The 27,318-nt window shown below is 51.6% G+C and overlaps 1 protein-coding gene across 5 annotated transcripts in view; it reads left to right on the forward strand.

Moving 5' to 3' along the window:
* RAB11FIP5 (RAB11 family interacting protein 5) overlaps positions 1-27,318 on the forward strand; it is a 49,357-nt gene extending 22,039 nt beyond the window's left edge. For 2 of the 5 annotated variants that reach the window (XM_068943835.1, XM_068943838.1), the window contains exons 4-6: positions 8,776-11,706; positions 21,171-21,357; positions 22,684-27,318. In XM_068943835.1, coding sequence (XP_068799936.1) covers positions 8,776-11,706; positions 21,171-21,357; positions 22,684-22,893 — 3,328 coding nt within the window. In that variant the 3' untranslated portion in view covers positions 22,894-27,318. The remainder of the gene's footprint in view (positions 1-8,775; positions 11,707-21,170; positions 21,358-22,683) is intronic. The other 3 variants (XM_068943839.1, XM_068943840.1, XM_068943836.1) reach the window with 3 other exon arrangements.

Below are 27,318 nucleotides of genomic sequence, written 5' to 3' on the forward strand. Positions count from 1 at the left end.
GTCGAGGGCTGTAGGCGAGGAAGAAGCTCGGCCGCTTGCTTTGAGTCAAGGCCTGGGGCTGAAACAATGGGTTTGAATGTTGCTGGCGTTTCCTACAGCGTTATCAGAGCGCCGCAGGGTCTGCTTCCTGCGGCGTGGGTCGGGGTGATAAAGCGGGGCTGCACCTCGTGCTCGGCCGTAGGAGGAGAAGAGGAACGACTCCCGCGCCCTTGCAGAACCAGCTGCGCTGGTGCCATTCGCGGGTTAAAGCCCCTCGCCTCCTTCTCCGCTTTCGCGGGAGGAAAACGCAAAATCACCTCCTGTCTCGACTGTCACTTCTGTCGGCCGTACCCAGCGTAGGCAGCAGGGAGGCCCAGCGTTGCCTCGAATTCCTCGCTCTTCGTCGTGCGCATCTAGAGGGCTTTGCTGCCGGGACGGCTCGGAGGTCGCTTTGGAGAACTCCGCTTGGTGCTTCTTCGTGCTGCGAGCCTGCCGTGCGTGCGGTGGAAGGGAAAACCAGCTGGCGGGACAACTAACTGGGAACTGCTGGCCGCTAACCGCTGCCAAACAGCGGGGAGACTCTGTGCTGGAGACTGGAGGCTGGTTTTGAGCTGAAGGAGCGTAGTCCTCGGAGCATCTCGCAGCCGGGAGCGGAGCGGACAGCCCCGGCGAGCTTGTCGGCGGGGTTGAACGCCGACGCGTGCGGTAACATCCCGCCGGCCCCGGAGACGTTCAGAGGGGCTGCAGAGTTTGGTTTAGCGGGGTACCAAGCCGGGAGGACCGGAGCGCCGCGGATGCCGGTAGCGTCGCAGAGGAGTCCGTCCCTGCCGCAGGGCTCCAGCTCTCGTATCCGCGTGAGCGGCCAAACTGCACGTCGGCGTTGGATCCGCCGCCCGGTACGGACGGTCAGCGATGGAGCCGGACGTTTTACCTGCAGTACCGGCGGTGCTTTGGATGCCGGGGGCACGGCGGGTGTTACTGCTCCCTCGGTTCACGCCGCTGCGGTGTCCCCGCAGTCAGCTCCCTGAAAGCGAGTGTCATCTGGACTCCTAACGCTCCCTTCCCGTTTCTACTTCTTTTTTCTCCCGGTGTTTTTGGGGGCAACCCACTACAATGCAGGAGTTGCCCCCCGTTATTCGGGGTGAGGGCCGGTCGCTGCCCTCGGTGCCTGCTTCCCCGAGGCACCCCGGGCCGTTCGTCCCGGGGCGAGGATGCTGCGCTGCGAGAAACGGCCGCAGCCAGCAAAATCCTGTCTGCGGCGGATGGGAGAGGAGGATCCGTGCGGGTGAGAGAGGGAGGTGAGGACGGAGGGCAAAGCAATGAGCTTGTTGCGGTATTAACAGCTAAACGCCGTGCTCTGACCTCCGAGTTTCCTACTGAAAAGCTCCGTTGGCCCAAAACCTCCGAGTCCCTCCAGCTGTGGTTCCCACCCCTCGGAAAAACGCCCCGGGCTGCCGTATCGATTTCTCCCCATCTCTTTTCTGCGCAAATTCCCGTCGCTGCCGTACCAGCCTGAGGCCGGACCGCGCTCGCTGGCGGGAGGAAACTCCCGATTCCCGCGAGGCTGCCGCGGGGCCCCCTCACCCGTCCTCCCGCTTTCCCACCCTCCCACGGCCTCCTCGCAGGGCCCGAGGCAGGAACGTGCTTCTCCTTCCCAAGCCGTCCTTGGAAATCCTGACCTGGGGCTGACGACCTGGCTTTTACCAGCCCCGACGCCTTCGCAAGGGGCCCCGGCGTGACCGGCGGCTTGCGAGCGGCTGGGGCACGGCCCTGCCGCGGATCGGCCTCTCCGCTTCCCGGCCCGGGCTGGGATTTTCCACTCGTGCTTCAGCGCAGCTCCCGACGGCGGCGTGCTGGGCCTGGATGCGAGCCCGTCCTTCCCTGCTTCGCCGCCGCCCGCGTGGTTTCCTTTCTCTTCCCAGCGCAGAGTCGCCCGCCCTTTTGCAAACTGGGCCGCGACCGCTGCGGACGGCGGGTTGGTAACTGCGGAGCCGGGATGGCCGTGCGTAGCCTGAAATTCGGGCTGCGATCTGTAGGCAAAAACCTCCCTGCGTTGGAACAAGCTGTTTGCAATAGACTTTCCATCGGGGGGTTGCTCAGCAGCCTTTTTTTTTTTTTTTTTCTTTTTCTGCCGAGAGGCTAAAATGCGCCTGTGAAGCGATGCCAAACAAATAAATGAGGGCAGAAAGGTATCCGCTATTTATTTTGGCTCGCCGAGCTGTAGGATGGGGTAGGGGAGGAGGAGGAGGGTGAGTCAGCGTTTCGATGCAGCAAAGCAAAATCTTAAAAGCAGGCTGCTGCAAGCGGAGGTTTCCCTCTAGAGGAACCCGCCGTCCTCGGCACCGGCTCCGCGTTTGGCTGAGCGCCGGCGGCATCCCTCGCCAGAGAGACGGGGCCTTTCGCCGGGCGGGATGTTCATGGGGAAGGCAGGGCTGCTGCCAAAGCCCGGCTGATAATCATCCGAGCAGGAGACTGTCATCTGGAGGGGGAAGAGGCTGAATGCCGACGGCGCCATCGATGCCTTGAAAGCCCAGAGGAGAAACGCGGTTTCTGCTGCCAGGAGTTTGCAGTTGAGAGCAGCCCGCGTGCGCCGAAACTTCGGCGGCCCCTGAGCAAGCCCCCGGCGTGTCAGCAAGAGACACGGAGGCATGTTAGAAAAAGGCAGGAATGGGAACAAGCAATGGAAAGAAAACTTCGGTAGGAAGTTTTGGAGGAGGAGACCAGAATACCACAAAAAGGCAGGTAGGAATGAGGGCAAGCTGAGGGCAAGTCATCAGATGTCCCAGGAGGATGTGGTGAGCTGGAGAAGGAAGTTAAACCAACCAGGCCCTTAGGCAGCTGTGAAGGTCATTAGCAGCGAGCACTCATTAGGAGCCTGAAGCTGATCACTACTCTGTGGCTATTTAGCGCTCGAGCCCAGCGGAGCCAGATGGATTGAGCCTCGGTTGCTCTCGTGCGTGAGATGCTGTTTCAGCAGAACTGTGAATGAAGGACCTTAATCTGGCCTCAGACCCTGAAGCGAGCAAGCGTGAGCGGCAGGAGCGAACGCAGGAGCAAACGGGAAGCTTTGCGGCACGTGCTGTTTGCAGTTACCCTGATCGAGATCTCAGGGCTTCAAGCTACATCTTGCTGCCTACCTGCTTCCAAACGGGGTAGCTATGGGTAAACCCACAGGTTGTTACAGCAAAATCACTGTGTGTTGTAGGAAAAGGTGCAAGCGAATGGATGGCACGGTGCTTTCCTGGGGCCAGTGGCAGGTATGCTGCCCACGTGCGTAGCGCTGCCATTCTTGGGTTTACAATGGAAAATTTTGCCCTGTTCCAGCCAGGCACCTTGCTGCAGATAGAAAACCTGTTTGTAGATAGTGTAAAATCAGCAAACTGGGCCTTGGGGGCTACATGGTCAGCTCACCTTGAGTCGCTTGTCTCAGGGCAGGGATCTGTCTCTCTGTGCCTTGGTTTTTTCCCCTTGCTAAAATAGATGTATCAGAAATGATTTTCCATGGCTGTTGCGCTCAGCTGGGGCAGGAGTATGTGGGAGAGCTAGGGGGTCCCAGGAGCAGGAACACAGAGTCTGCAAGCTGGATATCTTTACTGTATGGTCAATTTTTGTGTAATTTAAGGTACTGGGATTTTGGGGTCTTCCTCGCCAGCTTCCCCAGTTCGCTTTGGAAATGTTTTTCCACGCTTGGAAATGTGATTTCTGTTTAGTCATCCTCTGTGATTTCTGTTTAGTCATCCTTAAAAATATTCCTCCTTAAGGACCTTCGAGGCCAGAAAATCATCTACCAAAAATATTGGGAAAATAATCTACAGCAATACTCAGTATTATTTACTACAAACTCTGTAAACGTGGACTGTTGCAAACTTACACAAAAATATCAAATTAAAAAGAGGACCATTACGCACAGTCCTCTATTTACTGTATGTTCTGGTGTGTCTACAATTAGTTTAAAAGATAATAAGAGCTGATGCTCCCAATAGCTTCCCATAAGTCCTGCTGTGAAAGATTTTTGTTCTGCTCTTCTTTGACAGCAGAAGAATACATTTCCACAGGCAGGAGAAAATATTTTTTTTGGAACAGGTTGCCCCGAGAGGTAGTGGAGTCTCCTTCTCTGCAGATGTTCAAAACCCGTCTGGACGCGATCCTGGGAAATATGCTCTAGAGGACCCTGCTTGAACAGGGAGGTTGGACTAGATGATCTCTGGAGGTCCCTTCCAACCTCAACCATTCTGTGATTCTGTGAAAGAGGAAGGAATATCTCTTAAGTCTTTAGATCTGGATGATTGAGCCTGACCTGACTGGCTCAGTCAGGTGTTCTTGCTTTGGAGAGTTTAAATTTGGGGGAGACGAGGGAAAAATGTCAGTTTGCAGCAAGTGGCAAGTGCCTAGTGCCCTAGTGCATGTGTCCAGCTGAAGGGTCCAGCGGCCACGCCAGCTTGCTTTGTGTCTGCAGGCATTTCTGTCTTCACTATCCTCTTTCATAAGACCAGAGGAACTGAGGTATTCTCTCAATGTTAGCAGCATCCTTAAGATACTGTGGATGGAAAACACCAAAGAGCAGTTGTTTCCCTTGCCAGCTGTATTAGTGTTGTCTTTGGGATAACGTAGCTGGTTGGAACAGCTTTGTGCTGACTGCCTTTGCCAGAGGAGAGTTTTAGCATGTAGATGTTTTGGGGAAATGGGAAGGTTGTAACCGCAGGGCACTGCGTTCCAGTCCTATGGTTAAGAAGTTACTGCTGTCACTGCAAGTTGGGCCTTAACCTGTGCAAAAGCTTGGACTTTTCTTTTCCAGCCCCGAGCTATGCCCTGCGGCTTTGAGAACCTGTCTGGGGGCTGCGTGCAATGGCCTGGCACGTGTCGCCCTTGTCCTGAGGAGGTCGTACAATGTTTTTGCACGGTCCTGTAGGCAGCAGCGATGCTGTCCAGACAAATGAGTTGGCTGGTACCGGCTAGGTGGTGGAGGCAGATGCTGGCAGGCTGCACGGCTGGCTGCAGTGGTCTGTGGATTGTGAGCAGAGACCTGCGCTGTTGCCAGCTGTACCATAAAATCGGGTATCTGTCAAACTTCGCCTTACAGCTAGCTGGCTTTTACACCCATCGCTCCACCTGTAAAAACCCATTTTCCAGGGTTGGGTAAAGCAGTTTAGCTGCAGCGACGGAGAATTTAGGAGAGATGGGCTGGCCTGTCTGCTCTCCCAAGCGTTCACGTGCTATACCACGGGGGCCTCGTGGCAACAGCAATAGCGAGGATGTCGTAGGTACAGTCTGAAGTGGGTCTTCTGATATCTTGGGCGTGCTGTAGGCAGGATGTGACCTCGGAGAGCCCTGACTTTGCACCGTGCCCAGAGAGGCTTGCTCCCAAGCACAGAGAGGCTGCTGGTCTCTCTGGAGCGATTTGCGCCTAAAGCTGCAGCACCTTCTCCATCAACTTCTCCCATCGCTTCTCCAGGAAGTTTTTTATTGTTTTCACCAAGAGGAGCCAGGGAATAAAACACATCAGAAGAACTGGGCTGCTTGGAGAGTTAACTTCTGCGGAGCTGTGTGCCCAGCTGCCACGATGCGTTTTCTACCCCATGGCGCCGGTCCCCACGAAGAGCGGGGGGTGGATCGCTGCCGCGCCACAGCCACTGCTGCTTTGTGACAGCAGGAGAGGGCACCCACGAGCTGTCTCCACCCGCAGCACCAAGTGGGTGCTCAGTTGCTGATTTGAGTGGAAAAGAAGGTTGTCGGGCTTTGTGTGTGTGTGCCTGAACTGCTAGTTCTGCTAAGTGGTATCTGCAGTGTTGTCTGATATACGCTGAAGTTGATTTGGTTGCAGCAAATGCCCTTCAAATACCATCTTTTAGCTCAAAACCGAATCCAAGTTAGATGGATGGTAACGGATGCCATCTGATGTGTGAAAGCACCCTGGCCCAGGCTTTCCAGCTCTGGTGACAGGGTTAAAAAGTGGTTTAAAAACTGCCCTGTGGTGGGAAGGAGGAGCGGGAGACTCAGGGCTGGAGGCGCAGGAATCGCTCTGCGAGAGCCCATCGCACATGGCAGCAGCAACGTTACCCGGGAACAGGGGCTCTCTCCTCCCAAAATAAGCATTGCGTGCGAGTCTGGTCGGCTGATGGGAATTGCTTCTCCTTAGGCAGCTGCCTGCTGGATCCCCCTGATCCTGCTGCGAAGGCATGGGGTGACCCAAGGCACCTTGGGGATCGGCTGCTCGCTCACCTGCCTGTGCGTGAGTTACCTACCTAAAAACCAGGCAGGAGGAGGCTTTGATGACGTTAACTGAATAAATAAGCACCTTTACAGGGTGCTCTGGTCCTCATGGCTTGGTACCCCTCTTAACCCTCCCGCAGGAGGTTTCAGTACAGGAACGTTGTTCTTTGAGGATGATCAAGGTTCACAAGCCCGAATAGCCTTCTGCCTTGGACAGCAAACTGCACTGGGCTCAGCTGTTTTGTGTAACTGTGGTGTGAGGACTTCTAGGGCTTGATACACTGAGTTAAAATAGGCTTATTTGGAAGAACACAGGCCTTGGTGTTTCAACACCCTCCCAGTCCTGATTGGAGAAAGTCCAATTTTCTTTTGACTAGTTGGAGGACTTTTTTTGTGAGGGCTAAGTCAGTATGGGTTGCTCCCAGTGGGAGGTCCTTTTAAGTTTATCAGGGTACTTTTGAGGGTCTGCCATGAGGGGTTTTGGAGCGGCCAGAAGAGATGGGAAGTGGGTGCTTCCCTGTTGCCACAGTCCATGCATCCTTCTGTCAGCCCATGCGCCACTCATGGTCAGAGGTGTGCTGCCAGCTCACGACCCTGCCTGCTGTGGAGACAACCACCAATGACTGCCTCTTCCCCTCATCACTTGTATTTGCCTCAAGATGGCATTTTTATGCTTTAAAATGTTTCCAAGTCTCTTTGTGACAGAACCGCCCATGATAGCAGGTGAAAATTGTTTTCTGAGTAACTGCCATTTGATTCCCTTCTGCATCCAGTGTTCACCTGGCTTGTTAAAGCAACTGTGTTGGCCATGCATCCACTTTGCAGAGAGCAGGCTGGCCACATCCCACGCAGTGCGCAGGAGCAGGGATGGTTGCACGGCCATGCACCGTTGTGGAAACGTGCTTTGTGGTTCCCTCACAATCTCTTGCCAGCTAGTTGCAAGTCACAGACCATGGCGGGGAGATGTTTTCCAGGCTCTCTGATGGTTGAGCTGGTTGTGGCGTTAAGGGTTCACAGGGTAAAATGCAGTGCTCCTTTAGCAGAGACAGAATGAGGGTAGAAGAGCAGAAAGGGCTTAGCAAAGGTGAGTCCTGGACCTGGGTCTCCCATGGGGAGAGGCCTGGCTCTCCGTGAAGGCTGAGTCCTCACGGAGAGCCAGCCCAGGCTCCTCACGAAGGGTGAGGAAGGACAGGAGACCCGGAGCTCGTAGGCAGCATGTTGACCGTGACCTTCTGGTGTTGCTTGTGATCCCTACAAGCAGCTTGGCTGAGGCCGGCTCTACCGCAGGGCTGGAGATGATGGAGTACCTCATGCATATTGGCAAAGCAGTGCAATTCTCTCTTTTACAAGGATTGGTGGCTGAAAATAGAGGATAAAACTGTGTTTTCTCCCTCCGTTAATTGCCCTCTAAGGGGGCACCTCACCTTTTGGCCACATCCGGGCGTGCTGTTGGGGCTGATGCAGAGTGAAGTAATATTTCTAGCTCTGTTTCTCGCTGCCGGCACTGAGTGCCCCAACCATGGGGCCAGGATTAGGAGGAGAGGGGGCCTGGGTGACTCCTGGCAGTGGTAAGTCAAGGGGAAGAGAGTCAGGAGGAGGAAGCCTGGCAGTCGGAGCACCAGCCCGGGTGCGAGGCGTCCAAGCTGCACCCTTTGTGGTGTGAAAACCTTCAGAATGGCCAACGCTCACCTGCCTCCCTGAGCCTGGCAAGGCTGTCTTCGGGGATGGTGAGTACATTGATAGAGGAGTTCCCAAAGGAACAGAAAGGTAAATCTAGTCCTTTTTTAAAGACAGCAAAGAACAGGCAGCCTGACTTCAGTTTGAGTGGAAAAATACATCTACACAAGGAGATTAACAGTCTGAGTTTGGGATGTGCCAAGACCCTTCCCTCCTCTTGAGGTCCCACATGGGGGTTCGGGCATCTCGGGCACTCAGGCCAGAAGTGACTTGATGAAGGGCATCCAGGGAGGCTTGGCAGAGTCGAGAATGGGGCCGGAGTGCCTTGCGTGCCAGTTCTATGTCCTGATCACGTGCTCTGTCCCACTCGGCTCTTATTCCTTGTTCACCAGTAGCCATGCTAGCTCTCCCGCTTGTGAGAGAGGGAGCACCACTGCCACTGGCTTCCTGATATGTAGGCAAACGAGTAACGAGACACTGGAGTAAACTGGGAAAGACTTACTCTTGCGTGCTCTTATTGGCTCAAGCAGACCTTAACCAAGAGCTCAGCTGGGCTCCCCATGTGCCATCTGCCCTCGGTAGGAACCGACATCTGGACAAAGAATAAGCCGAGTCCTTGGGCCACGGGAGGTGGAATAAGCCTCTCTAGCTCCTGAGTTTTAGGGACTGCTTAAGTGAGAAGGGGGAGATTTAGAAAACTGTTCTAAAACAAGGGCTGCCCTTTCCTTTTTGTAGTGCATGCCCTTTCCATGCATTTACTCCATAATCATTGCTCTGCCTAACAAGAGAGAGAAGTATGTATTTGATCATTGCATTGCTTTGAACTGAAGCGTTTGTAGTGTATGTGGTGTATGCTTACAGCTCTATCACAGCATTAACCAGGAGGACTGTTTTGTCTTCCCTCCACAGCCTGGAAGTGTCTCCTCAGGTAGAAACCAGCTCAGATGCTCCTTCTCATTTTTCTCCTTGCTCCCCTGCCCGGTTTCCTCCTGCTGCTGTAGCCCATCTCGCTAGCATGCTTAGCGCTAACCTCTCTCCCGCTATTGGAGAAAGTCAATCTGGATGCTTGTCCCTTACCAATCCATTCCTCAACTCCCTGCAGAGCAATCCTTTCTTTGAGGACCTCCTCGCTGACCAGGTACTAAATTCTCCTTCACCTACTCACTTTTTCTCTAGTTTCCCGTCTGAGCCACATGCTTCAACAGAGGTCGCTGGGAGCTTTTATTCCTCTGAGGATTGCAGTCCCTCTGCCTCCCTAAGAGTTAAAGATCCAGAGAGGGAGTCTCCAGGCAAAAGCATTTGTATCCCCGTTCCAGAAACTACTCCCCCAGCACAAGGAGACCTTGCTCCTCCGGATGAGAAACCTGCTGTTCCTCCTCCCCTCTCAGAGTGGGACGATACCTTTGATGCCTTTGCTACCAGCAGGCTCAAACCAGAACTGAAGAAAGAAAACTTATTTGCTTCTGTAGCAGTGGAGGGCATGGCTTTCATTGACGATCCAGATGCAGCTAGTCCAACAGAAAGATCAACCAACCTGGCTCACGAGAATGGGACAAAGGTATTTGAAAAGGCTGACTCCCATATCATCAGTGAAATGCCTGCAAGTCTACGGTCTTGGTCAAATTTCTCCAGTTTAGACGTTGGGGCGAACTTGGTGAGCACAACCCAGGAAGCAACTGTGATAGAAGATGTGTTGAGCCCTGTGTCTGCAGGGTCAATGGGAAGGAGGAAAAGCAGCACGCCTACGGTTTGGACAGCTACATTTGCATCAGGAAACCCAGGAGAGAAGGAAGCTTCAGCACAATTAACTGCTGAAAACATTGCCAGGGAGGAACGGGATAGTAATGAGGAGGAACTCACTAGTGCAGGGGAAAACGGATGGATGACCATAGCCACAGAAACGGCTTCTGATCTGTCAGAAAGCGCCCAAAATGCAGTTGAGAGGCAACGCAGAGAAGAGGAGAGTGTGTTTGGACAACGGCCGTTACTTGATGAAGGTGTCTTCGAAGAAAAGAGCGATCCTCACGCTGCTGCGTGCATGCTGCCCAGAAGCAACTTCACCCCCCAGAATCCCTCTGAAATGCCTCCCGGGAGCAACATTGCTGCCGTGACCCCACGGGTGCTCAGAGATGTGGCTGTGAAACAATTCCCCACGACACACAAGCCGGAGAAGGCACCCCAAGGTGCTGGTAGCGAGGAGGAAATGTTTGACATACGGACATCGGTCTACCGGCTCCAAGCTAGCATGAGACTAGAGGCCAGTGAAAGTCGTGTAAAACTAGGCCCAGACGTTCGTGAGGGGCACACGGGCCCCCCTCTGTGGACTGGTATCCGAGAGAGGGAGGAGACAGCAGCCGGCTCGCACGTGCTGACGGCCGCACCACCTCCCAAACCTCCGCGGTCGTTTGTGGCCGTGGGTGGCAGAGGGGAAGGCGAGGAGGATGCTCCCAACCCACAGCCAGAGCCACACGGTGGCGAGGACCGACAGGAAAATGCAGAGGGCCCAAAGGTGGAAATGGGGCTGCCTAGGGCCCAGCTGAGCTGCGAGCCCTCTGTCCCAGCAGTTCCCATCCCGCCTTCACTCAGCACTGCAGGAACTGAGGCCGAGAGCATGTTTCCGGTCACCGAGGATGCCGACTCCGCTGCTGCGGACTTGGGGGCTAATTTGGAGGCGAGAGCTAATGAGCTGGCAAAATGGGATGTCTCTTTAGGGGAAAACCTGTCTGAGAGAAACGATACGGATGTGACCGAGCAGTTTGAGACTTGCCCGTCGAAATTCTCCCTCAATGGATTAGGCCTATCAGGTGCTGATGGGAGCTCGAGCCATCCAGGCTTATCTGCTGTAATTGGGGCCACCCAGCCACAGCCGCTCACCTCGATACGCTCCTCTGGGCTGGCAGACAGTGCCGAGTGGCCGACAACCCCAGAGCAGGAGCTGTTCCCTGAGAAGCTCGTTGCCTCTGGACTAACCCCGTCTTCCAAACTAGACTCAGGCCAACCGGAAGTCTTCTGGACGGCTCTGGAAGAGCAAGAGCCGATGGGTTGCCCTCCAGGTCCCAGCCAGGGTACTCCACCTGAAAGGTTAGCGCATGGGGAAGGCCCACCCCAGCTGGAGCCGGAGATGGTGTGGGGAGACGGTGAGGGGCGGTGTGGGCTGGCATCCGTCCCCGGTGGGCGAGCACGAGGCCAGCCCAAGCCTCGTGGCCCTGACACAGTGGCGGGCCCTCCCTGGGAGGCAGAGCAAGGCAGACACTCGGCTAGTGAGCCCGAGGGGCCACCAGGGCCGTGGCATAGGCGGTTGGCCGACTGCAGGATAGACTTCAAGAAGGCCGATTTCTGGAAGCCCGATAGGGCAGAGGAGAGGAGTGAGCAGGATGCTTTGGCCCCAGGCAATCCTTTTGCTCCGGCAGTCAGCCCAAATGCCCCAACAAATCCCTTTGTGGAAAAGCCACCAGTCACCCTCCCTGTTCGAGCTGTGCTACCCGAAAGGCCTGGTCAGGGAGGCTTCAGCTTCACAGACCTCCACGAGGAAGCCCTTCAGCAAGGCTTCCAGCCCACTAACCTTCCCAGGGACCAGCTAGGCAAACCTCCTTTCCTGCATGACAGCCAGCCCTTGGCCTTCTCCACCCCTTTCCCTGTGGCTGCTACTAACCCTAAACAGTTTGATTTCCCTTCCCCTGTTGCGTGCCCCACAAGTAGTGGGGTCCCTGCCGTGACCAGCCACGCAGCAGCCCAGCCCTGCCCTTTGCCGCAGTCCGGTGACACACAAGCTTCAGCACTCGTGGTTTTGCCCAGGGAGACACAGCCAGCTGAGAAGCCCCTTTTCCAGCAGACGACCAGGTGAGCACTCTGGGGAAGGCGAAGGGTGTGTATTTGGTAGAGGTCAACCCTGTCTCCCTTCTGCTGGGGTCCCACTAAGTGGGCCCTGAGTCAGCGTCAGCAGGTCACAGATGTGTTGACTTGAAGGAGGCAGCTCCATGTGTTGCTGCGTGTCCTCTCTTCCTGACCTTCCCACGTTGAATGAAAACCTGTGGTCCCAGAGAGTCCTGCCTGAACAGCTTAAACCCTTGGCTCTCTCAGATCAGAGTGAGGAAAGGCCACTGGTGTCCTGTGTTTGTTCTAAACTAGGGTGAGTGGTTTCAAATGCATCCAAGATTTGCCCCAGCTGAAAACTCAAACACAGCAGAACTGCAGCTGCATTTCACTTGGTGCTAATTTTGGCTCCATCATCTTCCCTGTGCTTGCAAAATAGGTACCTTTTCCATGTCTGCCTGGAGAGCTTCCAGTCATTAATGCTCTCATGAGTTCCTTCATGGCATGTTTGCAGCTATTGCCCCTTCTCTTTTCATTAATTCAGCTTTGGTTTCTTTCCTTTTTAAATGACCATCAGGTACTAAAAACTTTCTTCTCTCCATAGCCAAACCAAAAGTAGTTTCACCGGGGCAGTGGCAAAATGATGTTCTCCCCTCCCTCCTGCCAAGATTGGTAAAGAAGAAAGTAGGACCTTAGCCTTGAGGATAACAGGAAGGGATGGGAGGGTACCGTGGCAGTGTATCAGAGGAAAGGAAGGTCTCTTCCTCTTCCCAGGTCAGTCTTACGCTTGTAGAAATGCTGTGAAGCAGGGGAGGATGCTGGGTGTAAGGCCTCAAGTCTTCTGCTCTAGGTTCTCCAGTTCATCTGATTTCCCTGGTACACCTTCCTCCAGTCTGCCTAGGGCAGCAGAAGATTGTCATGGGATCTGTGTGCCTGGAGTATCAAGGACCAAATTCTCTGTGTTTGGAAGCTCTTAGGGCTTAAATGGGAACCAGGGGTACCTGGTTCTTCTAGCACTGGTTTGATCTGCCTCATTTCTGTGACAGAAGGGAAAATGGAGCTTCATGGGAACACTGAAATGATAAAATCCCTTCTGGCTGAAGAATAGTAGTGGTCATGTCCCTAGGAAGAGGGAGTGCACGAGAACAGGGTCAGTGGAAGTTAACCTGAGCCCTAGTCCTCCTGTATGGAGATCCCTCCCCGGCTTGAGGATGGGTTTGGCATGCAAAATGACCTCAGGAGCAGTCAAGGACAACAGACTGGTCTGTTAAGTGATTCTCCCCCCCACCCCTTGTTGCCAGAAGCTCAAATCCTTCTTAATTGGGTTATTTATTCTCCAACAGATAACCTTATTCAAAAACTGCACATAGCAAGAATACAGAAACCTTTTTTTTTTTTTTTTTTGTTAATGGAAAGAGAAGTGTCCTGCAATCCCAGAGGGTAAAAGTAGGTAATGAGAGGAGTGTAGTCCCAGGACCGTGTCTGTAGATATTACATGCTTACTGTCACTTTAGGACTTGACCATGCATTCATCCAAGGCCTGACAGACCTGTCGGAAGAAAGTGGGCTTGGATCCAAGTTGTCATATCTGTGCTGGGTTCTGTCACGTTACATGCCTGAGAAGTTCTCTAACCTCTCTGCTGTGGTTTCTCTACCTTTAAACTGTGGATGTTTTCCTGCTGCTGTAACTCGAGAATCTTTGAAGACTTACTTGAGATCTCTGTGGGAGGCTCTGAGGATATGCACTTCATTACAGAGCTGGGGATGCATGCTTCCCCCCAGTTGTCATGGGGGAAGTGAGGCAAGGAGGAAGGGCCCTTCTCCTGGTCCCTGTCACGTGGCTTGCCTCTCCTAGAAGCATCTCCTAATAGGATGGTCAGTGGTAGGCACAAAAGAGGTGGAAGGAGAAAGAAAAGTCTTCAAACCAAGAGCAGGAATTAAAGCAGGCTTACTGGGAGAAAGGTCTCTCTCTTCCATCAGAGAAAGGAAGAGCTGGTGTCTGGTGTGGGTGATCTGGGGAGTGTCTGATGGAGCGGATGAAGAGCAAGTTGAGAGCCTATGGGTAAGGATAAAAGGGCAGGGTAACATGGGTGACGCTGTTGTGGGGGTTTACCACAGGCCACCTGATCAGGAAGAAGTCATCGATGAGGCCTTCTACAGACAGCTGGAAGTAGCCTCATGATCACAGGCCCTGGTTCTCATGGGAGACTTCAACCACCCTAACATCTGCTGGGAAGAGAGCACAGCTAGACACAGTCAAAGAGGTTCCTGCAGAGCATTGATGATGATTTCTTGACCCAGGTGGTGGAGACGCCAACAAGGAGAGGTGCGCTGCTAGACCTTGTACTAACAAACAAAGAAGGTCTAGTTGGAGAGGCGAAGGTTGGGGGCAGCCTTGGCTGCAGTGACCATGAGATGGTGGAGTTCAGGATCCTACGAGGAGGGAGCAGGGCGATAAGCAGGATTGCAACGCTGGACTTCAGGAGAGCTAACTTTGCCTCTTGAGGGACCTACTTAGGGGAATCTCGTGGGGTAGGGCCCTAGAAGGAGGAGGGGTCCAAGAAAGCTGGTTAATATTCAAGCATCACCTCCTCCAGGCTCAGGATCGGTGCATCCCTCTGAGGAAGAAGTCCAGCAAAGCGGGCAGGAGACCTGCATGGATGAGCAAGAAACTCCTGGCCAAACTCCAACAGAAGAAGGAAGTGTATAGAATGTGGAAAAGGGGACAGGCCACTTGGGAGGAATACAGGGACGTTGTCAGAGCGTGCAGGGATGCGACGAGGAAGGCTAAGGCCCAGTTGGAATTAAATCTGGCAAGGGATGTCAAGGACAACAAGAAGGGCTTCTTCAACTACATCAATAGCAAAAGGAAGACTAGGGAAAACGTGGGCCCGCTGCTGAATGGGGCGGTGCCCTGGTAACAAAGGATAGAGAGAAGGCAGAGTTATTGAATGCTGCCTTTGCTTCCGTCTTCACTGCTAAGGCCAGTCCTCAGGAATTCCAGACCCTGGAGACCAGGGAGAAAGTCTGGAGAAAGGAAGACTCTCCCTTGGCTGAGGAGGATCAGGTTAGAGATCTTTTGTCCAAACTGGACATCCATAAATCCATGGGCCCCGATGGGATGCACCCACGAGTGCTGAGGGAGCTGGCGGATGTTATCGCTAGGCCACTCTCCATCATCTTGGAAAGGTCCTGGAGATCAGGAGAGGTGCCCGAGGACTGGAAGAAAGCCAGTGTCACGCCAGTCTTCCAAAAGGGCAAGAAGGAGGAGCCAGGAAACTACAGGCCTGTCAGCCTCACCTCCATTCTGGGAGAGGTGATGGGACAGCTCAACCTGGAGGTCCTCACTAAGCATGTGGAGGACGGGAAGGTGATCAGGAGTAGTCAGCACGGATTCACCAAAGGGAAATCATGCTTGACCAATGTGATAGCCTTCTGTGATGGAATGACTGGCTGGGTAGATGAGGGCAGAGCAGTGGATGTTGTCTACCTGGCCTTCAGCAAGGCTTTGGACACTGTCTCCCATCACATCCTCGTAGGCAAACTCAGGAAGTGTGGGTTGGATGAGTGGAGAGTGAGGTGGACCGAGAACTGGCTGGACGGCCGAGCTCAGAGGGTTGTGGTGAATGGCACAGAGTCAAGTTGGAGGCCTGTGGCTAGTGGTGTCCCTCAGGGGTCAGTCCTGGGTCCAGTCTTGTTCAATGTATTCATCGATGACCTGGAGGAAGGGACAGAGTGCACCCTCAGCAAGCATGCTGATGATACTAAACTGAGGGGAGTGGATGACGCACCAGAAGACTGTGCTGCCATTCCGAGGGACCTGGACAGGCTGGAGAGGTGGGCGGAGAGGAACCTCGTGAAGTTCAAGCAAGGCAAGTGCAGGGTCCTGCACCTAGGGAGGAAGAACCCCACGCACTGGTACAGGTTGGGGGTTGACGTGCTGGAGAGCAGCTCTGCCGAGAAGGACCTGGGAGTCCTGGTGGACAGCAAGCTGACCATGAGTCAGCAATGCACCTTTTTGGCCAAGAAGGCCAAGGGGATCCTGGGGTGCATTAGGCAGAGTGTTGCCAGCAGGTGGAGGGAGGTGATCCTGCCCCTCTCCTCAGCCCTGGTGAGGCCTCCCCTGGAGTGCTGGGTCCAGTTGTGGGCTCCCCAGTACAAGAGAGACATGGCGCTACTGGAGAGAGTCCAGCGGAGGGCTACAAAGATGATGAGGGGACTGGAGCATCTCTCATGTGAGGAAAGGCTGAGAGAGCTGGGCCTGTTCAGCCTGGAGAAGAGAAGACTGAGAGGGGATCTCATCAACGTGTACAAGTATCTGAAGGGGGAGTGTCAAGAGGATGAGGCCAGCCTCTTCTCCGTGGTGCCCAGCAACAGGACAAGAGGCAATGGGCAGAAACTGAACAACAGGAAGCTCCACCTAAACCTGAGAAAAAACTTCTTCGCTGTGAGGGTGACAGAGCATTGGACCAGGTTGCCCAGAGAGGCTGTGGAGTCTCCTTCCCTGGAGATATTCAAAACCCGTCTGGATGCGATCCTGGGCAATATGCTCTAGAGGACCCTGCTTGAGCAGGGAGGTTGGACTAGATGATCTCCAGAGGTCCCTTCCAACCTCAACCGTTCTGTGATTCTGTGAGTGGTGTAATTTGCCCTTCTTGGGGCAGGATGGCAAAATGGGTGTGGGGACCTGTGTTCCTTCCTCAATAGCCAGAGCAACTCTCTGTTAGTCTCATCTTGTTAAAGGTGGCAAGTCAAGAGGAAAACACGTATCTGTGACTTGATGCTGGTATGGACTGGGCCAGTGTCTCCCACCTACACTGGTCAGGGGACTGCCTGGTCACAGTGAGCTGGGAGGTTTTGTCCTCCTGGGCAACAACTTGTGCACTGGATTTGAAGATGCAGCTGGAGAACCCTGAATGCAGAAGAGCATGTGCTGATTGCGTTGGCAGAGTGTTCCCAGCTCTCCTGTAGCAAAGGATGGCCCTCATCGCAAAACCTGAGTGACTGGGTAAGGTGGGATCTTTAAAGCATCAGTCACAACACTCAGGTCTGCAGAGGCTCCTCTTTCCACTCTCTGGGAAGTGCAGGAGAGCACCTTCAGTGCTGGGAAGTTCTCTCTGGTCACATCCCTCCGTATGGCTGGAACCCAAAGGACAGGCTGCAATAGTGATTTGGGAGCACCCCTGCTGTGGAAAAGCTTAGCACTTACAAAGCTTCTTATGTATCGATCAGGAACTGAGAGCACGTCAGTGACCGTTGGAGCACGTCATGGCACTTGCAGGTGATGGGATTGGAAACATGAGTGGTGCCGAGGTTCTATCGCCACGTGCTGATTTGTGCCTTCTGATGTTGATAGCACACCAGAACTGTAACCTCCTGAACACAAGGTTTCAAGTTAAATCACAAGCTGGTCTTTGTCATCTGAACTTAATCCTTGTGGAGCTCTTGCCGCTTGGAGGGCAGTGTGCCACATCCACAGACGGACTTAGGAGGAAAGTTGCTACTCTTGTGTTCAGTCATTCCCTTTCCTCATGTAGACATTTCTCCAAGGAGGTTAGAGCCTTGGGTGCTGTGTGCTGCTTTGGGCACGGCAGGTTATCCACTAGAAACTGGGAGACTGACTTTTTTGGATTTGTCTGTGTTGTCTTGTCCTCTGAGAGAAGGGAATGAGAAGGTATAGACATAATTTCCAGACTGCTGTAGGGAAATTCCCTCAGTGGTGGGAATTCCACTGTGCTCAGCAATGACCTTAGGAGTATCACTGAAAGCCATGCTGCAACACAGCAGAATTTGCTCAGGAGATGGAGAAAGGGAGAGGGGCCAGGGCTCTGCCTCTTTCATTCTGAGATGTTTCATCTTAAACCTTTTAAGATTCATCTTAAACCTCTGAGCTCTCAAAGAGTGAGATTGTCTGTCTAATATTGGCACGGTGCTTCCAAACTCCCTTGTCCGTAAGAAGGACAACACTGTCTGTACAACATGACTGTCCAGGAGCTGGGAGAGGAGTCCTTCTCTGTTCCTTTGTGTTTTTAGGGGATTCTGTTTCTTACCATATTGGTAACTTAGCTTTATTTTGTAGCAAAGTGAATATGACACTCAGATTCTGTAAAAAAAAAAAAAAAAACCACATTTTACAAAGGATTCTCCCAGGCAGTTTTCTGAAGTGATATTGAAAAGTCGATTTGCATTCTTACCTCTAGCAACTACTTCCTTTCAAACTTTTGACCTGTCAGTTCATCGAAGAGCCTCCAGATGCTTTGATGTGCAGTGAAGGCGTTCCTATATCCCTGTCATAAAAAGCATAGTAAATCGTGACAGATCTAGGGAAGCTCCAGTATAGAGAGAGTAAGAACTGCGGGCAGTCATACAACCGAGTGAACGTTTGAGAGCAGGATTGGAAGCTGCCACCTTGAGCTGTAACCCACTCCTCTCCCCACAAAGAGGGCTGATACAGAAATGTCATTCATGTTCCATCTGCCACATAGGAGGAACTGATCAGAAGGGGCCAGTCTGATCACCATGGTTTCTTCTGGACAGCAAGTCAAGGCAGAGGCTGACTTGGTCACCCAGCTTTCTGCTAGAGCATATCTCTTGGAGCTAGAGCTGGAGCCTGCTGGTGAAGGACAAGTCATGCCCTGAGGCTTTGCCAGTTGCTCATTGCTCCCCTGCCTGCTTCCTCACGGTTGGGTCGTACAGGAAGAGCCCTTAAATTGCTGATTGTTGCAGGGGCGTAACAACACGGAGGATCTGTCTCAACATGCTCACTTGTGGTCGCGTGGAGATGCAGTAGTGGATTAGGCAGGTCTCTGGGGCCATCGTTTATATTTACTCTCAAATTCACACTTGTGCTGGCAGATTGAAACAGGTCCAGTTTCTCAGCAGATCCATCAGGATTTCAGATGTGGCTGTGAAGCATGAAGCAATCTCTGCTCGTGTGGATGTGCTCTGGTACCCAAATCTCCTGGAGTGTGATGCTGGTGGAGGCATGCCTCTTGCTTTCAGAGCTTTGCCGAGTGACAAGTCAACGGGGCAGAGATGCCAGGCTCTGCTCAGCAGGAGTTCTGAATGCACTGCCCTGCAGCCTGCAGCTTCTCCTGCCGTTGGGAAGCAATGGCAAGGAAAGAGATCATTCTCTTTTTTTAAAATACCTTTCTTGCTCTGCAGCTAGCAGAGATTCAAGCAAGCACCACCGGTACTTCTGTTTCTTAAAGGACTGGCAACGAGCAATGGGTCAGGATCTCCGCAAGGCCTCTGTTCCAGTTTTGATAAACCCTCGCCCTGCTTTATGTTATAACAAAAAGGATGTAGCTAACTGCGTGAACGCTTGTAGTATAGTATCGTGGTGTTTGCAGCTGTACTGGTGAAGGGTGGTACTCCAGGGTGGATACAGAATGGCAGTTTCTCCAATTCCGGACTTTGTCTGTGGGTTCCTGCAAAGGCTCCTGGGATCCTTCTCCATCCTTTCAAGCTTCTGCAAAACCTGGACTCTGTCCTTGCGTTTGGACACATCTGATACGGAGTGTTAATGCTTTGGCTTCTTGACACTGGTTGGCGGCTACAGTTGCTGTCCTCTCCCAGAAAATGGATCGCAGGAGCTGTTGTCATGGCTGAAGAGAACTTTCTAGACATGCTCCATCAGCACGATAGGGAGATTGCTTGGTACATCCTGATCCTATCACCACTGACAAGGCACGGAGACACCAGCCTTGGGAATTGGGCCATCCGCACTACCTTCATCCCAGTCTCACTGGTCAGCTCTGAGCTGGAGCAGGGTTGAAACACCATTTCTTCTCCCGTCTGAGTCTAACCTTGCCGGATGGGCGGGAGAATTGGAAACGGAAGGGGCAAAGACCTGTTTTTGACTTTGGCAGTGTGTGAAAGGACCCAAAAACATGTCTAGGAGGGTTGATCTCTCTGCCTGGGGACTTTGGAAGTAGGAGCAGATTTTCCATTCTGTGGCCCAAGCACATTCAGATGGGCCACTATTCCAAAATCCCATCTGGCCTGAGCAGCCGTCTGGAAGTAGGTGCTGGGCACTGTGATCTTAATGTTTGAAAAGGTCCCTTTTCTGCTCGCTCTGTTCCTGTTGTGGCAGCATTCTGCAGCACTGCTATAGCACAGAAGCTCTGTTGGCTGCTGAGAGGACATTTCTGTTCTCACAAGGGGAGGTTCTTAACTTGTTCAGCTTTCAGGCAGGACTGCTGACTGCCTTAAGAAAACAAATTGAAAGCTTTAAGTTACTTGCTCTTCTTTAGAAATGGAAATAAAGCACAACCTGGTGGTTAGAGCATGAGCTGGACTTGAGAGGGGTCTGTCCCAGCCTGGCTGACAGCTCATGCTGTGACTGTGGGTAAATTTTAAGATCTTCTTATCCCCTGAATAGTGGCACACAGGACTTACTGTTCCTTGCAGGAAAGTAGCAGGAGGTCACTTCTCTTTCCATCCCTCTGAAGAATGAATACTTTTTATTTAAGCCCAGAAACAATGTGAAATGTCTGGATGAACTGAGACAACTCAACTGTGATGAACAGTGAGGCAAAAATAGATGAAAATAAAATTGCCCCATTGCTGGCAAAGAAGGTGCATTCAGACACGGTGTCCTTACCCTCTGCTTTGGCTAATGTATCTCAAGGCAAATTCTGTGGAGCCTTCAAGGCTGGTGGTGTGAGTCCTCATGCCTGCAGCTTTGTTCCTTTGTGTGACAGGCCAACGTGAGATGGTGGTGCATTGCCTTGTGTAGCGCCTCTGGATCGCGACCGGCCCCTGGTCATGATCACAGCACCACTGTGGCTTGCAGAAGCTTCCCTTTGAACGTGAAGTGAAGGAGGAGAGAAAACAGTTTTTACTTTTGTAATCCTGAAGGTCTGACATAAGGTCATAAACCGCTGGGAGTCAGCAGTGGCAGAGGAGCCTGGATGCTGGGGTGGGCAGAGGTTAAAAGCATTAGACAGTGGGGGATGGTTATAGTGGTGCAGGATCATCAGTAAATCATCAGTGGTAACTCCAGACACAAATCTCGGGGCCCCTAGACAACAAAATGCTCATCTGGGCAAGGGCCATAGCAGCCTCTGATTGCATTGGACTTGGGTTAAATTTCCCCCAGCTGTTCTGAGGCTCAGCAGCCAGGAGTTTTTACCTACACTACACAGTGCTCTTGGTGTGGACTGAGCAGTGTAGGTGTGTGCATGGAGCCCTGGTCTGTGGTCTTGGCTGAGCACGTGTCCTGGTGCTCTGTATCAGCACAGATCTCGCCTCTGCCTGGAGGTGGTGCTGGAGAGTTCTCTAGGCTGCCTGCTTTATAGGCCTCTGGCTCTTCTCTTTCTCCTCAGAGCAGGTGAGCTTTGAGCAGCACGTGCTTAGAGGACTGAGTTGTGTGGAGTTGACTAAATCTGATAAATGGGTCCCATCCCTGTAAAAACCTTCGAGACAGTCAGCAGCGTCACTCCTAGCTGTGCAGGGTGTTAACCCTCCAACTTCCTTGTTCTCCTCAGTCCTCACCCAGTGAAACCCATAAGCGCTACAGTGCAAGAGGTGTCCGGTGAGAAGAAGCAGCACAGGTCCAGCCTGACGATGGCTCTGAGCAGTGGCCTGGAGAAGCTGAAAACAGTCACCACGAGTAGCGTCCAGCCCATGGCACCATTGACTCATCCGGAAAAGACGGACTCTAAGACATTAAAGGTAGGATCCCACCACTGCATTCTCACCTCCTCGTGATGTTGTTTCATTGATGACAAAGAGGAGCAGAAAACTGGTGTTGGAGGATGTAGAACAGGGTCCTGCCACAGCATGAGCAGAGCCACATACGTTAGCCGCAACATCCTTAGTCCTACTTGCACAGCATCCCACTGGCCTCCCTTCCTCCATGACATGGCCACTGATCCCTGTCAGCCCCTCATGCTTCTCCCAATGCTTTCTTTGGTTTGGGTTTTTATAGTACAGTATATGAGCAAATGGCTTGTTTTCTGCAAGACATCAACATCTGCAAAAGGTCTCCCAAGGTGGAGGATGTGATCGCTGCCCGCTTGGGCCTGATTGAAGGCTTGAAGGGTTTTCTCTCCTGGCAGAGGTAGAGGTAAGATGCTTCCTGAAGCCTTGTTTAAATGCTGCTTGCCTGGCTGTGTCTCAAATGCTGGTGAGTTGAGGCAAGCAAAACATCTGAGTGATATGCCTTAGGGTGTAGTCCCATGGGGATGCCTTCTGCTCTTCCCTTTGACTACTGCCATTCCATGTTTGCCTCCCCAGCAATGTAAAATGCTGCTGCTGGGGTTCACCTGGATGGAAGGACAACTGCATCCCTGCTGTACCCAAAAAGCCTGTTGCAGTGCTCTGTGGACAGTTCAAATCAGGTTGTGACCACCTCCCCTTTCCCAGGATGAGATCTGGCTGGTCCTGCTGCCCTGTGCTACTTCAGCCTGTTGGCCAACCCCAGCTCTGACAGGAGACCTGACTTCCCTGGGGCTCTTGCCCTCTGGGAACTTCTGAGGGGTCTTTCTGCTCTTGTCTCTATTCTCCTCTTCTAGCGTCATCTAGATGTGCCTTCAGCTGCAGGGGAAGGAGGAAGCCCCAGAGAGAAAGAATAATTAATGCCAGGCCTCGTTATGCCAGGCTAATTTAATCATGCTCTGTTGTGCCCATGTCTTTAGCTTCTAACTGCTGGGGGAAGGAGGTTTGAAACAGTCTTTGGGGAAACCCTGTTCATTTTTAGGATGACGACCGGTTCAGTGATGGAAGTGCTCTGTTGTCAGTTCTAGCCGCACAGAGGACTGCATTGGCCTAGATGCAGCTGTTCTGTGTCCAATATTTCTGTGCAATTGTATGGCATGCAGAAAAGGTGCTTTGTAGAAGTATGAAGCGATAGCTGCACGCAGTCTCAAGCCCGTTAGGTCAAACTTGGAAAAAAGAAAGACCTGCTGTTTGCACTGGTTTTTCCTGCACCTGCACACTCTAAAGGGAGCAGTGGTTTTCATTGAACTCACTGAACAATTCTCTTGGTTTCTGCCATAGGATCCCACCTTATCGGACCAGTCAGCCAAGTATTATCACTTGACCCATGATGAACTCATCCAGCTCCTGCTGCAGAGGGAGAAGGAACTTAGCAAGAAGGAGGAGCACATCCATGAACTGGAGAATTACATTGACCGGCTGCTCGTGCGCATCATGGAACAGTCTCCCACGCTTCTCCAGATCCCATTGGGGGAAGAAAAGACCAAGTAACCTCTCTGCAGAGACCAGCATCACTTGCCTAGAGCACTTCTCCAATAAACATGCTACAAACATCCCTGCACTCCCCCCTCCTCTTACAAGAGGGCTCCAGTGGCTTAAGTTTGCAGAGTTTAGCAGGAAAGGTTATTTGCTCCTCTCCAGCCCAAGCTTATCCCAGCTCTGGCTCCAGGGAACTGTAGGGTGGTGGGCTATCCTCCACCCTATGGGGAGGAGCAGAGTCCTCCCCAGGAGGCCAAGGCCTCCTTTGGTTCCTGTCATTGTGACCAAGTGGCATCTTCTCAGGCACTCATCCTGCCAGCGCTTTAAGTGGTCCATGGATGTTTGAGAGCCAGAAACCAGCCACCTAGCTCTTGTCTTCATCCTGCTACTGCTGCTCTTCCTGCCCACCCTCCTCCACAACTCTGTTCTCTGAAATGGTGTATCCTGGCTGATGGACAGCGTTAAACTGGTTGATGCCGTATTGGGGATGCTTAAACTTGGTAATGGTTTAGCTGCATGTTACTGTCCACTGAGGCCGCTGGGTAGGGCAGCTAGAGGAAGAGACTGTTGTTGGTTGCCTCTTTCCCTCCCTGCCCCATGTGTCATACCCCAAAATGAAGGGTCACCATCTGAAGAGCCAGCTCCTCTTTGTACCTGACCATGTGGGAGATGCTACAGAAAGCGACAGCGCTGGAATTGGAGGCCATAAAGCACTCAAGCCAGTGTCACTGCCTGATTGTGAGCTGTGTTGGTATCTTCACTGCGAGCATGCAGATTTGTGATGCTGCCTTAGTTACTCAGCTCAAAATTAAACTCATAATCTGGAGGAAGAGCCAGTGATGGTTTGCACAAGGTTAGTATGGTAGGGGCTGTTCTCTAACACCACCCAAGCCATCACCAGGCTGGCTGGCACCAGTATGCACCAGGGGACTTCCGTATGTATAAACCACAGCTGAATTTTCTACTCAGTATTATACTCCCCCTTTCCTGTGTTCACATGGATTGCTTTTCACTGACCGCCCCCCCGCCCCCACCTTTGACTTTGTGTTGTCTTAATGCAACAGGAAAATGCCATAAGGACCGAAGCTAGTGGGAAAGGATGTCTGACTGCCCAGCTTTCTCTCTATGCATGACATCCTGTTTAGTCAGACATCCGTCAAACATGTGCAGATACATTTTGTAAAAACTAGCAATTCAATCATAGATGTAGAACATCTAAAAGCCAGTATTAATAGCACTGCTAGAATTACATCAAATCTATACATCCACATCGAGGTGATGACTTGGGCCCACCATTAGATGTTCTAGGCCAGCTCTGTCAGGAGCTGAATGCTTCTTGCTACTAGCTGTTGAGCAGCCATATCAAGCCCTCTGATTTACTTGGTTTAATAACTGCAGGTGATCTTAGTCTGAGGCTGGTGAGCGATGCTCCTGGCCACACAGGAGTACAGTGTAGCTTTTGATTTGGAGATGCTGTTGAAGGGTATGTAAAGGAAGTTGCTCCCTCTCTTGCTCTGTCAGGTTTTGGCTGGAAGGATTGGTTGCTGTAGGACTTGAGCTGTTTGACATGACAGGCATCTTCTCTTTCCTGTAGATCTTCAAAAGTTACTTAATTTTTTTTAAACCTCTATATTCTTTTCTCATTTTCTGTTTCAGCGTATACCGTGACTTTGAAAAACTGTGCCTTTTGCAATAGAACAAGGGGAGTTTTCTACAAAAAAAGGCTCTAAAAATCCAGTTCTCAGTTCAGTGTAACCTGCCTTGACCAGCTTTCTTTTGTTTCTCTGCTAATTTGAGGGAAGTGACTTTATTTTTAGAAGCAGTTAGCAGAGCCTTCCCATCTCTAATTGCAATTTGGTGATTTTGGTCCTTGGCAGGAATGCATGTGACATGGGAGTTACATATATGAAAAGATGACACAGGGGGAAGAGCATGGCAAATGCTCTGAGATAAAATACAGCTGGATAAAGACAGTTTTGGGTCATGCTCAAAGTGTGAGATTGATACCCCTTACTCCAGGAGCCCTCTCCCGTTTAAAAAGAGATTTGCCGTTACTCTCACGGACAACGTTTGTTCGTATCTAGCCTGTGGACCATTGTATGAGAAGGAGGATTTTGTTAGCCTGGAAGATAATGGCCATGAGCCTTGAGTTCCTAATTGCCTTTGTCCCTAACAGGAAAGTAAACTGGGGTTTCACACTTCTCTATTTTCGTCTTTATGTTCTTCCTCGCTCTGTGTCTCAGGTGGGGGGATTTGCATTCCGGTGTAAGGGCTGGAGGGAATGTATTGTCCCTTTTTATATAAAGTGCCAGGAAGTTCTCATTGCCTATACAATCAATGGATTCCCTGGCCTGAGAACTGGGTTCCCTTTTTGGGGTGCATATCTCTTGTGGAGAATCCTTCTTTTTACCTAAAACCGAGCAGGGAGGCGTTGTGGACAGCTAGAAAGCAGTGCAGCATTAGAATAGCCATGTGTAACATGGGAAGGAAGGCTAGGAGAAAGGGCGGCCACAACAAAAGACAAAGACACTGAGCTGGACTTTCTTAAGGGGGGAGGTGTAGAGCTGAAATACTGTACGAGAGTCAGTTGTCCTTGCTGGCCCTCCGTTCTCTGCAGAGCAGCTGCTTCCTTGGACTTCTCCCTCGTGAACAGTCACCAGTGGGGGATGCTCCAGGCCACTTTTTACACTGCTCTTCCGATATGCAAAGTAGAAGAAACACTTGCAAGACCCAATCAGGGTGCCAGCACCACCCCAGTTCTCTCCCCTTGGACGCCTCTGGGGCCGGTTTGCCTCCTGGCTGCTCTAGTGAGATTTTTGTAGTGGTTGTGTCCCCTCCTGAGGATGGTTGTGGTGTAGGTGCTCCCCACACACAAGTGCCAATGTTTTTAAGAGCTTGCTACACCTCCTCCCTGCCTCTCCCCCTCTCTTTCCCTCCTCTTCCATTACATTTAACTGCCTCTGTAGGCCCCTGTCTGCCTTAGTCATCTCTCTGCCTTTTTTTCCAAAGCTTGGATGTTTTGCACTTTATATATTCAAGTGTATCTCAGAGCTGCAGAAGACTGTATCAGGTGTATGGCCTTTTCAGCAATGAGTCTCCTTCCTGTGACCCGCTTTCTGTGCGTCACAGCAGAGCAGCGTGGTCCCTGGACTGCCTTGCACCGCCAGAATCTGCTCCAAGTTAGAAAGCCAGCAAAGCAAGCGGGGCTGAAATGCTTACGCCACAACTTTATAATAGCAGAGCATCTCCAAAGGACACGGTGGGTCATCCAGCAGTCACGGTCGTGGGGTACAGTGTGAGTACCTTAACTTCTCACATTAGACAGGGACTATGGGAAAAAAAATGAGTGATGAGGACTGCCAAGGCTGCCCGGATGTTTCATGTCTGTCCTAGAGTGTTTAGAAGTCCAGAGGTATCTGTGAACAACCACTATGTTTAGCAAAAGGCATCTTTAAGATGCTGTTGTTTTTGTTCTGTTGCTTCACTGTACTATACTGCAATTTCTTTTTCCTCCAAACAGTTTTTATTCTCTGCATAAGCACAAGCAAGGCTTGACTACACCACAGAATAACACTGAAGGCAGAGTCTACCTGTGTAATTTTTTGTTCAAATCTCTAAGTTACCAGAAAAACAATGTTTTTGAGGACCTAGATGTCTTCTCTTAGAGGGGGGAACAAAACAAAGAATTGGGGGAAGTTTAACGTTGCTCGTGTCCTGAATCCACATTTAGTGATTTATTTGCAAAAACAGGGAGATGGACAATATAGTTTTTCAGTGTGCAAGACAACACCTGGAATGCTGTTGCTCTTTGCTGAGCCAAGCAGATGAAATGATTTCAGTGAAATTGCCTGTGCCAGTAGTAGCTTTTCAATGGTGCCATTTTAAAGAAGGGCATTGCAATAACTGTGTTTTTGTCTTGCATCCCGATCTGCCCTTCACTTTCCACACTCAAACTGTTTCACAGGTTTTCCGCAGGGCGCTGTTGGTCACATCTGTGCTCTGCTTTTGTTGTCTGCCTGCAATTGGGTTTTTTGATTTTAAAGAACTCTGGTCGAGTGATTTATTTTCGTCTTTACTGGCCCTTCTGGCTCGGAGTTACAAAGACAGACAGAAGAAAAGCCAACTTATATCCTTAAACTGGAACAAACCTGAAGGGATATGGATAGTGAACAGTGTCATGTAAACCCAGCCTTATGCCTTGTCTGTGAAGAAATAGCAGTGTGTTTTGTGTTATAAACGTAGGGTGGAAAAACATCCTGAAATTGGAGAGAGAAGTGTTGGGGTATTTGGGGTTGTTGGTTTCCCTGTACTTCATGTATGCAGGAAGTGGGTTCTGTGTGTTTCATGTTTTAATAGTTGCAACTAATGTTTATAAAGAGCTTGTTATTTACGTTTTAAGCACTTTAAAAAAAATAAAAGTTGTTCAAGCTGTTCCTA

This window comes from Struthio camelus, chromosome 4 (assembly GCF_040807025.1).
Source record: "Struthio camelus isolate bStrCam1 chromosome 4, bStrCam1.hap1, whole genome shotgun sequence".
NCBI classification, from domain to species: domain Eukaryota; kingdom Metazoa; phylum Chordata; class Aves; order Struthioniformes; family Struthionidae; genus Struthio; species Struthio camelus.